The sequence below is a fragment of the Lynx rufus genome, unplaced genomic scaffold (assembly GCF_022079265.1).
Source record: "Lynx rufus isolate CCGP_SWC_20201006 ecotype Redwood Valley unplaced genomic scaffold, mLynRuf1.p SCAF_1, whole genome shotgun sequence".
NCBI classification, from domain to species: domain Eukaryota; kingdom Metazoa; phylum Chordata; class Mammalia; order Carnivora; family Felidae; genus Lynx; species Lynx rufus.
The window spans coordinates 90,484,793-90,496,882 of NW_025814823.1; the positions used below are offsets into that span (position 1 = coordinate 90,484,793).

Genomic DNA, 12,090 nt, shown 5'->3' on the forward strand with positions numbered 1-12,090 from the left:
GCCAGAGTGCAGGGAGGGCATCCCACTGGCTAGAGATAAGGCTGGAGAGATAGCCGTGGCCAGACTCAGAAGAGCTGTGGCTGCCATGTGGAGGACACAGTTGCAAAGTCCCAGGGTAAGTGGACCGCAACAGTGGTTTGGGGGCTGGGTGGGGGCTGCTCAAATCAATCAGGGGAGGGGTGTACCAGCTATGGCACCATGGGAGTGAAAGAGGGAGAGTGTGAGATCCTGTTCTTGACACCACCGAACAACAAGGGGGCTGAGGGAGGGACTGAAAGCAGCAGATGCTGACTGATCAGTGGCGGGCACTGCATGGGGGAGACGGCCGGGAACAGGACAGAGAGGTCCTGTCCTCAGGGAACCTGCTGTCTGGGGCTCTGTCTTAAGCAACGGATGCACAGTGACAACACTCACCAAATGGGTTTCTGTGGGTCGGGGGTGTACTATTCAGGGGCTGGCCATGACTGAGCTCTTTGTTCCTCCTCTCCCTCTCTCTACCAGCACTTAAGAACTAGGCTGAGGGACAGAGGAGGGTGGAAACAGTCTGCTTTGCTCCTGCTGACAGCCCAGAACCATGTGAGATGCGATGAAGGCAGGAAGGCTGGCTGAGGCCCAGGCTCCTGAGAAGCCCGCAGACTTCAGCTCCACAGTCTGGTCAGCACACACATAAAACTCCACCTAGGCTCCTAGTCAGGACACAGCCATGGGGCGCCTAGGTGGCTCAGTCGGTTAACCGACTGACTTCGGCTCAGGTCATGATCTCGCAGTTCATGAGGTTGAACCCCGCGTCAGGCTCTGTGCTGACAGTTCAGAGCCGGGAGCCTGCTTGATTCTGTGTTTCTCTCTCTCTCTCTGCCCCTCCCCCACTCATGCTCTATTTCTCTCTCTCACTCAAAAGTAAACATTAAAAAAAACAATTAAGGAGCGCACAGCTGTGCTCAGCTTTCCCTGGGACACTTTAGAGTGAGAGTCATTGACCAAAAAAGGGACAGGTTTTGAAGATAGGCCAAGAAGAGCTAGAAAGGCAGGTGCAACCAGGTTTTACTGCTTCTGTCAACTGGCGTATCTATGAGTTTCTGGAGTGAGGCCTGAGCAAGGGCAGTCAGGTTCCCTTGCACATCTGAGCTGCATCAGCCAAGACCTCAGAGTGTTTCCTGCCCCTCTGTGGTCAACTGTCGGCAGCTGATGCTGCCGTCTGGGACACCGAAGTGAGCGGACAGGAAGAGAGAGCAGAAGCAAAAGGCCACACAAACTGCACTTAGTCTCTCCTTATCTGGAAAATAAGAGCATCATTTTTTTGAAGGCACATAACGGCAGGAGCAAAGAACCTTCTTAAGAATTACAGAACCCATTTCCTGTTGATAAGCTAGCCTCCAGCTAGAAATGATTATGCTTCAAAAGACCGTGCAGCCAGAGTACTGACCAAGGTGGTCTGCCTCTGTGACCCTCTCCTCCTAGCCTGCAAGGGAACTAGAAAGCCAGGCTCCATAGGCAGACCAAGGTTTACATAAGCAAGTCTGTTTAGCCCCCAGCATATAGCATGGCAGACAGCAAGAAGCCAGCACGACTGGAACGGACCACCTGCTCTGTCCTGTGCCTGCCTCCCCTGCCCGACTCTGCCGCTTCAGACATCCCCTCACCTGTGAACTGTCCAACCTGCTGTGGGAAGGTGCTCTGGGTTGGGTCTTGGTACTGGGGAGGTGGGCGCGTGAGGTGGCGCTGAAACTGCTGTTTCTCCTAGAAAATGCCAAGAACAACAGAACAGTACAATAAGACCCACATGGAACAGAAACAACAGTTACATCAGAGAAAAGTAAACTGCTACGGTTTGTTTCTCACAGATGGGTTCCTGTGAAGGTAACACTCATGGTTTCATTTGGGGGATTTTTAATAAATTGTAGGAAACAGAAGGACGGGGCAGATCTAAGGAGCAATGATTAAAAAAAAAAAGTGGCGTATCAGTTTAAAAAAATGTGGGGAGGGCAGAATGGGGAAATGCAAATCAAAGCCACGATGATCTACCTCTTCACACCCACAAGGATGGCCAGGATCAAAAAGACAAGTACGGCAAAGATGCAGAGAAACTGGCACCCTCACACGCCACTGTGGGAACGTTAAACGGTATGGCTGCTCTGGAGAACCGTCTGGCAAGTCCTTACAAGGTTACACATAACAGCCACCATATGCCCCGGCAATTCCACCCGTACGTACACACTAAAGAGAACTGAAAACTTATGCCCATAAACACGGAAAACAAACCAAATGTCTATCAACTGATGAATGGATAAATCAAATGGAGCTTTTCCAAACGACAGAATATGATCCAGCCATAAAGCAGAGGTGAACGCTGCCACAGGCCACAACATGGGTGATGACTTTTATCGGGCAGGCAGTTTCTTTTTAGGGGGTGAAAACTGACGAAGTCCACTGTGGTGATGGTTGCATACCTGTGTGGATATACTAAAAACCACTGAACTGTACACTTTAAGTGGGTGGATTATATGTCACGCGAACCATATCCCAATAAAGCTGTTATCTTAAAAAATGGCAGAGTGGGGGGCGCCTGGGTGGCGCAGTCGGTTAAGCGTCCGACTTCAGCCAGGTCACGATCTCACGGTCCGTGAGTTCGAGCCCCGCGTCAGGCTCTGGGCTGATGGCTCAGAGCCTGGAGCCTGTTTCCGATTCTGTGTCTCCCTCTCTCTCTGCCCCTCCCCTGTTCATGCTCTGTCTCTCTCTGTCCCAAAAATAAATAAACGTTAAAAAAAAGTTTAAAAAAAAAATGGCAGAATGGAACACCTAGGTGGCTCAGTCGGTTGAGCGTCAGACTTTGGCTCAGGTCATGATCTTCGCATTGGGCTCTGCACTGACAGTACAGAGTCAGCTTGGGATTCTCTCTCTGCTACCCCTCTGCTTGCTCAAAAATAAATAAACTTTAAAAATAAATAAATATATGTAATAAATACAAATATATATACATGTGGCAGAACTGAGGCAGTGATGTGGGCTTCAAAGTCATCCTCAATCACCTTCATCTTCTGGGTAGATGGTTTTTCTGTTAGGACTTTGAAGATGTAATTTAAAATCCTGAGAACTCTTGTAACCTTGGTGACCAAGCGGGTGAACTGCAGGACTTGGAAAGAGATTGTCGGGCCTGATTCTAGAACTCTAGGACCTCAGGGACATTTTCATTTCCCTCTGTTGTATTCTGGCTTCTGACAAACTCTGTATTTACAACAAAGCTGGGACCCACGGTGAACTGGCAGACCAGCGAGCTCGGTGCTGTGGCAGTTGTAGACAAGGGACGTGGAAAAATGTCCCTAACAAAGTTTTAGCTAGAGATTTGCCTTCACTGATCACCAAGTGACATTAAAGCTACTTCTGAAACAGGCCACCATTGTCTGAGAAATGCCACACTCCTGGAAAGGGCTTTAAGATGGCAAACGACATGCAAATGAGCGCACATGCACACATCGGAGCGGAGCACGCCTGTGTGCACACAGAAACATGCTGAAGCTGAGCGCGCGCGCACACACACACACACACACACACACACACACACACGATGGAGCTAGCAGCCGCGGCAGTGACTGGGGAGGCAGGGGAGAGTGGGGGTGCTGGGGGGTCACCTTCCACCTCCCACTTTACCTGTTCCGCCAGAAGTTGCTGCTGCCTTTGTAAGAACTGCTGTTGCTGCAGGTGCTTCTGTTGCTGCTCCCTCTGTTTCTGTTGGTCCAAGAGCAACTGGTGCTGCTTCATTACTGCTGCCTGCTGCTGGCTACTGAGATAGGGGGTGCTGCTGTGAGTGCTGGCCCCGGACGCAGCTGGTGGCTGGCTCCCCACGCTGGCAGCCTGGGCTGGCACAGGGACGCCAGGCGGGTTCTGCTCCTGTCAACACAGGTAAGAGGGCCTCAAGTCAGGGAGACATGGTGAAGTCTGTGAGCCCCCAATCAGGGAAGACGAGCTGTGCCCGGTGAGGGCCTGGCTCCAGGTTCTCTCTTGAAGCCTCTGCTTCATTCCAGGCCAGGCCAGAGACCAAAAGAGCTAACACCTGGGCATCCAGCCACAGCGGTGAACAGTCAGCCACTAGCTGCCTGTCAGCTCTGCGGCTCCTACGGTTCACCAGCGGCAAAGGTGTGATTTTACATTTAAGCTCATATTTGCATGCTTTAGTTCCAGAAGGCAAATGGAGCCTCTAAATGCTCACTTTCTGGAAAGTGTGAGTACAGATGGGTTGCTGGAGGAATGCCCTGAGGGACTATGATTGAAGGAGATGCCATGTTCCAAGTGTACAAACCTTGGGTCCCCAGTGGTGGGATGGTCCCTGAACTGCCTGAAATTGTATCATGTGTCCATTTGTGTATGGCATTTTCCTGAGAAGAGACTGCTTGGCTTTTGTCAGATGTTCACACTCAAAAAATACTAAGTGCCAATGAAAACTTTAATAAATATTCTCAATTATATGGACCAAAAGTGAGAGTCATGTCAAAGGCTATATGTACAATATTATCCTGTCATGACTTTTAATTTAAAAGGGGAAAATTTAACTCGAAATGGGAAAAAGGTAAAAGGCAAAGATCATTTAAGCAAGTTCAACTTTTTGAGCTCCTTTCTAGTCCTTGTATGTCTATACATTTAATCTTTACAAGAATCTAACCTTAGAGCAGACAGCTCCTGAGGTAATATCCTCACCCCACGCACCAGAAGGTTATGGGCCAGAAGGTTTGTGAGGCCCTAAGTGCTACTGAAGTGGCAGTTACCACCATTTTTTTTTTTTTTTTAGTTTATTTATTTTGAGAGAGAAAGAGAGAGAGAGGCAGAGACAGAAAGAAAGAATCCCAAGCAGGCTCTACATTGTCTGCATGGAGCCCAGTGTGGGACTCAGTGTCACAAACCGTGAGACCATGACCTGAGCCGAGATCAAGAGTTGGACACTTAAACTGAGTCACACAGGTGCCCCTGATTTTTTTTAAGGATGCTTTTAGTGGCTATGTAGCAGTTTACTTGCTGAAATAAGTGTAAGTATCAACATTTACACATGTACTCTCCTGCTGACTGTTGAGAAATGCTTAAACAGCTTCCCAGTTTTTGGCTATAAGAAATAATGATGCAATGAGTATCTTCTATATAACTTTCCTATTTTTTTTTTAAGGGATGATTTCTTGCAGAGGTATCATGTGTTAATGCTTATTAATACTTTTATGGCTAATGAAAAATACTGGGACATGTGGGTGTCTCAGTTAAGCATCCAACATTTTTTTTGTTTGTTTTTGAGAGAGAGACAGCAAGAGCAAGCGGGGGAGGCACAGAGAGAAGAGAGGGGGAACAGAGGATCTGAAGCAGGCTCTATGCTGTCAGCACAGAGTCCGATGTGGGGTTTGAACTCCTGAACCGTGAGATCATGACCTGAGCCAAAGTCGGGACGCTCAACCAACTGAGCCACCCAGGTACCCGATGCATCTGACTCTTGATCTCAGCTCAGGTTGTGATCTCAGGGTCAAGAGCTCAAGCCCTGCGTTGAGCTCAATGCTGGGCATGAAGCCTACTTATAAGGGAAAAAAAAAATTATATATATATAATGAATTCATATATATATATGAATATGACACCAAATTACTTCCCACAAGCATTGTGCCCATTTACACACCCTCACCAGTACAGGAGCATCAATTTCCTCATTATTATTACCAGCACTGGATTTTTTAATTTTTAAAATTTTACAAATACAGAAAGGTACCCACAAGGGTATTCACTGCAGCCTTGCCTATAACCAGGAGATGATGAAGTACACCAAAACAAAGGGCACGTGCCATGGGCCACAACTGTTGTCACACAAGTGTTAACAAGTATCAAGGAATCTACACATGTAGACGAGGAAGACAGTCTGGGACATACTGTGGAGTGAGGAAAGCAACTGTGCTCTACTCTATCTTGGAGGAAGTCAAGGAATGACTCCTAGCCAGGGGAAAGTTGCCAGGGAAGAGACATTTTAGAACATACTTGAACAGGAGTAGAAATGCAAATAACGACCATGATAAAACTGGTACTTGATCATTCTCCACCCTACAGAGCTATGTGACTCTGCTAGGCTTGAGCGTCACGACTAAATAGATGCAGTTTAGATGTGCTGGGGAACAGCTCTCTCTCACCTTACTAAATCTTAAGGTACTTTGAACACAGAAATCTGAAAAGTGGTTTAAAAAAAAACAACAGGGGTGCCTGGGTGGCTCAGTCAGCTGAGTGTCAGACTCTTGAGATCGGTTCAGGTCATGACTCACAGTTGTGGGATTGAGCCCCACATCGGGCTCTGTGCTGATGGCACAGAGCCTGCATGGGATTCTCTCTCTCCCTGTCTCTCTCTCTGCCCCTCCCCTGCTCACTCTCAAATAAACAAACTAAAAAAAAAAAAAAAAAAAAAAAGGCAAAGCCTCTAAGGAGCACATTAAATGTGATCGTGATCTTTATCTGCAAAATACAGCCATAAATGACTTACTTTAAGTTGTGTGGCATGCAAGAGACACTAGACAAAGTACAGTGTCAAATGTATGGAAATTTGAAACCAAGTTATACTAGGGAATTTTACCCGATTTTCATTTATTCAGAATCAACCCTGGTTTGCCTGACTTTCACTCTCCAGAGACCCGAAGGATGACCGTGGCTGCTCCCTCCCACCCTCTTTGTCCCAACCACCGGAGACCTAGTGACCACAGGGATGCAGAGTGACAGTGAGGGAAGCCACGTGCTCACCTGGCTAGGGGGAACCAGTGATCGGAAGGGCATATTTCCTGGCTTTGGTTTCATCAGAAACAAGGAATTCTGCTCGTTGCTCAGATGAGGCAGCTGCTGGGGAAGATAAGCCATGAGGGCTGTCTTGCTCTGGCTGGACGCAGGGCCACCTTGCCCACAGTCTGCTTTGTAATGAGAAAGGGGTTTGGTGTTGCCATAGTCCAGCACCGACCCTTGGTTAGTCACGGCATTCTGATTCAAGTTACTTGGCGGCTGGTGACTCAGCAGGTTCACATGGCTGGGCTGGAGGTAGGGGCCTCCGGGCCGAGGGGAGCTCTTGTTCACACTGGGCATCATGAGCAGTTTGGAGTTGGTGAAGTCTTGCTTGTAGCCAGGAGGGCTGGCGGGCTTCTCCATGGGATAAGGGACGTTTAAGGGGCTGTGGGAGGGGCCTGTCTGCTGCCACGTGGACATCTGCCCTGGGGCCGGTGCAGGGGTGGCCTGCTGCGGGTTCTGGAGCATCTGCTCCCGCTTCTGCTTCGCAGCGATCTGCTGGAGCTGGTGAGCAGAGGATAGCTCTGAGGCCCCTCCTGGGCCCTGGCTGGGCAACACCACACTGGAGAGGGCTCTTTGTGCATTCTGGGCCTGGGCTGATGCTGGCATCAGGTTGGGACTGGGATTGTCTGCCCCGGGCTGACCAGAGGTGTGGAATAGAGGCTGAGCGCCCCCGAGGCTGGGTGAATCTGTGCTCACAGGGCCGGCTGAAGGCCCCATAAAGGTCTGTCCTGCAGACCCTGCCCTCACTTGTGGAGAGCCTAACTGTTCTTGTTCAAAGGCTGCTGGGGAGAATTCTGTCTTAATATTAATGTCCTGTGCCAAGGGGGTCTGCGTGGCAGAACCAGAACACTCTGGGTCCTTCTTTTCTTCAAAGTCCTCATTAAACAGATCCTTCATGTCTTCATCGGGCACTGACCTGTTCAGCTCCTCGATGAGCTCCTTCCACTCTTGCTCGTTAAGGTTGAGGTCAGGCATGAGGTTGCTTTGAGATATGGAGCCTCCGGCCCCCGTGATCATGCAAGGCAGGTCATCGACGGGCTCCTGCTTCAGTTCTTTATTCAGGCTCAGAGGAAACGGCTCACCAGGGTTGCTGCCTCCATTCAAGTGGAGGCTGGAGTCTGCCAGACACTTCTTACTGATGGAGTCAAGCCCCAGTGAGTGCTTCCCACTGGCCTGCAGGGCCTCTGCGCCAGGCTTGTCAGGCTGCCCCAGGGGAGAGGCTGGAGGCAAGCCATTGGAAGCGACAGCTACTCCCAGAGGGGCCTCTCGGCGGGTCTTCTTGTGTCCAGGAAAGAGGTCTCCGTAGCCATTCTGTTGCTCGCCATTCTGAGGGGGGGTGGTGCTATCAAGATTTCTCTTCACTGTGTCATGAAGATGCTGCAAAACATGGACAAGAGTGACTCAATACACAATGCCATGGGTGAGGGCCCCCCCCACCTCCGCCGCCACTTTGAATGGTGACTTAAATCTGGGGCCCAGGTCCCTGTAGTGTGCTCCTGTTGATTCTCTCATCCAATTTACACCCCCCGCTCCTGGGAACACAGCCCCGCTTCCCCTCTGGGTCTGCCTCTCCTCCTCCTAGGTCCCATGGCTTTGTCTGAGTCAGGACGACTGGCTCAGCTCCAGGAAAACAGCCTAGCTTCAGTCAGTACACCAGTCCCTGGACTTCTGCAGCCCTCTCTTTTTGAAGTATACAAGCCTGATGCTGCCCACAGCCACCTAGTCTGAGGGTGTACCCAAGACTGGAGTCAATGAGAAAGAACAGAAGATACCTGTATGTGCCTGAGGGCATCACACCTAAGTTCTAGATCTAGTTGCATGTGAGACCACCCATGCCCATGGACTTTTCACTTAGAGGAACCAATAAAACTCCTATTGCTTTAAGCTGAAGGAGCCATGGCTACTTTACAGGCTCTTTCTCAGGCCTTGGTGGGGGGTGTTGCACGGGCCACTTTTCACACCTCACCCTGCCTTTCAAGGAGCCGTTGCCTGCCTCTACCCCTTCTCCCCATGCAGGGCTGCTCCCTTACATCCCCACTCACCTCCCTGCCAACCCTAAGCATCTTCCAATCCCCCATGCCCCGTCACCAGCTCCCACAAAGCCCACCACTTCTTACCAAGACTATTCCTTTGAACACAGCCAGTCTGTCTTGCACTGTTATTCTTGCCTCCCCCACCCCTGATACCATTCCCCTCAACTAAATTTGTTCAGTAAATCCTATTAATGGTCTACCTTGTGCCAGGGACAAATGTTGTGTGGATATCAAGACAAACGAGGTGGTTACCATGGTCTTCGTGGGCTTCCAGTCTTCTAGAACATGGGACATACGTATAAAGACATGGCTACGGAATAAGACAAATGTCCCATACAAGCAACAGGGCAAAAAGCACCCTGAGATGAGAGTTCAGGAGCAGGAGTTTCATGAAGAGAACATAATAATGTGAGTGGGGAGAAAGAACATGGTATCTTTCTACTATTTCCCCAGCCTTGTTTTCAACTGTTAGGACATGACTCTGACTCTTCTGTTACCAGAGGTGCCTACTACACCAAGCCTCTAAACACAGTGCTGCTCCTTTCCTATGTTTACTTCTGTTATGTTTTTGTCCTTCACCATCTGCCAGCCCCTATTCCATCCCTCCTTCCCTCCCACTGACCCTAAGCACCTACACTGTGCTATCTGCAAAGTTCCAAATAATAGCTTTCGTTATTATCTTTAAATAGGTTTCAGAGGATCCATGGCATGCAGCGCTCTGTGCTGTTGTCCTCTGGCTACAGAGAAGGGCTGCACTGACCCACCACAGAAGGCCTTGGAGCCTGAGTGCGTGAGCGCTCTGACCAGAGGGTCCTGCCCAAGGCAACTCCCTGGGCACCACCAGCTCACAGCAGCAAACTACATCCTAGATACAAATGCACAGTGAGCAAGAAAACAGGGAGAGTTACTTTCTCAATCCAGAGCCCCAATTCCAATGCTCCCATTCCTTTTGAATCCCCACTTCCAAGACTTTCCTGTTTCTTTACTGTTAAAGCTGACTGCACAGTGTTCTATATATCCTGGCTGAGTCCATATTTCTCTAAATCCGTATCTGGGGGCGCCCGGGTGGTTCAGTCAGTTAAGCATCCAACTCTGGCTCAGGTCATGATCTCATGGTTCTTTGGGTTCGAGCTCCACATCGAGCTCTGTGCTGACAGCTCAGAGTCTGGAGCCTGCTTCAGATTCTGTGTCTCCCTCTCTCTGTTCCTCCCCTGCTTGCACTTTCTCTGTCTCTCTCTCTCTCTCTCAAAAGTAAATAAATTTAAAAAAAGATTAATAAATCCGTATCTGGGTACACAAGTTAGCTCAGAAAAACTAAGAAATAATAAATAAATGGAACTGTAGGGCAGAGGTGTAAGTAAAACATGATCTTAGGACCCGACAACAGGACGTCTGCTTTACTTTCATGCCAGTTCTTCTGCTTCCTACTGCCACCTAGGGGTGGAAGGGGGGAAGGGAACCAGGCTCTTACAATGGACCCTTTGTCTCTCTATAAGATCTGAAAAGTTTCTAAGATCTGAAAAGTTTCCTTTGGGGAAGGTAAATTCATAACCATTTAATCGGTCACAAGGAAATCAAAATGAGTTGTTGATTTTTTTTGCATTTTTATTCTATTATTTTCTTTTTGGAAAATCATTTGTTCCTCAGCATCAGCTTTGTGCTGTCTGTAAACCTGGGAGCTCAGTTTTCCATTTTCCAAAGGGGGAAGATGGAAACCTAAGAGGTCAGGGCACTTGATGAGTCAGCTGGTTGTCCCAGATTAGAAACAGAATCCTTCTTTGCCCTAACAATTATAAAAACTACCACTCCCTCTTTCAATATCCACATGCAAACAGCTGCAGTCAAGTTCCAAAGTAACAACTCAATTTTGCAATGCCATTACTTTTAGCCAAAGGAAACACCGGGCCATTTTCTCAACTGCTCACAAAATGTAACTGGAATGATGTAGGCGGGGTGGAGAGTGTGGAATGTGGTGGCCCTGGCAGATTTTTAAGCCTTGAACGTTTGCAGGAGTGCCTGATATGTGCAGGACACTGTAGAGGAAGATGAAGATGAAAAAAACATGGAGACTAATCTCCAGGAATTTACAACAAAGATGGGAAAACAGCCTGAACAGATTATAAGTTACGTTAAGAACAAACACAAAGCTATAAAGCACACAACCGGCTGCCATGTATGAACACACATGCTTGCTCTCAGCATGTCTGGTACTTCTGAGTGCTAAGCTCAGAGGTACCTGTCATAACTACCAAATGGTCTTAGGTACACAGGGTTCCAGGAGGATCTAGTCCTGGGATAACTCCATCTGGTGTTCTTTCTTCTGCAAGGGGGTTTTGTTAAAGGACACCACACGCCTGATGGTAAGCTGGAGGCCATGCATGCTCACCCAGTCCTTCTCCCACAAAGCGCCTTGCAGGCCTGGCTCCCACCTCAGCCTCTACCACCCACCATCTTCTGCTCCAGGAGAGTGGCCCCGGATAGCAACGCTGCTCTGGGTCAAGCTGGAGTACCCGTACCCTGTGGACACCAAATCAGTATCCTATCATCTCCCTTCACCCTATCTGGAGGCGCCAGACTTACAGCACAGTCCCTCGCCTGGTCTCAAGAGACTTCCACCATCTGCCACTGAAATTCCGGATGCCCTTTTTGGTCAAACTAACCAAACACCTATAATCTTCCACGGAGCTAACAAACAGATGTGGGGTGGCTCTTTCATCCACATTCCTTACACACAGGCAGCCACCAGTGCTTTCTGATCCTTCTCACTGGGCATTTGCTCTTCCTCCACCTCTCTCCTGGGTCATCCTTCTATCAGCCAACCACCACCCACCCCCACCAGAGAGTCAGGACCCTGACCCGCTGCAACATGGCTTCCACCATCTGGGGAGTTGACTGGATATTGAATGGGGGGTGTGGGTTAGAAGGGAGAATTTAGGGCTGCTTTCCCGGAGGCGAGCAATCATCTTGATGCTGTCAAACACAGTCTACATTTTCAGTGTTTTCCTCCATCATCTGCCTGTTAATAATTCCCTGCATCTTTAAAGTTCTCCTTTCTTGGTCCGCCTGGGTGGCTCAGTTGGTTAAGCGTGTGACTCCATTTCGGCTCAGTTATGATCTCATGGTTTATGGGCTCGACCCCATCGTCGGGCTCTATGCTGACAGCACAAAGCCCGCTTGGGATTCTCTCTCTCCCCCTCTCTCTGCCCCTCCCCTGCTCACACACTCTCTCTCTCTCAAAATAAATAAACATAAAAAAAAAAAAGTTCTCTTTCCTTGT

At 49.1% G+C, this 12,090-nt stretch overlaps 1 protein-coding gene across 1 annotated transcript in view; it reads right to left on the reverse strand.

The window, feature by feature from the left end:
• Positions 1-12,090, reverse strand: part of MAML1 (mastermind like transcriptional coactivator 1) — a 43,147-nt gene that overhangs the window by 4,381 nt on the left and 26,676 nt on the right. The window contains exons 2-4 of the mRNA XM_047082918.1: positions 6,745-8,157; positions 3,646-3,885; positions 1,641-1,737 (exon numbers count right to left, since the gene is read on the reverse strand). Coding sequence (XP_046938874.1) covers positions 1,641-1,737; positions 3,646-3,885; positions 6,745-8,157 — 1,750 coding nt within the window. The remainder of the gene's footprint in view (positions 1-1,640; positions 1,738-3,645; positions 3,886-6,744; positions 8,158-12,090) is intronic.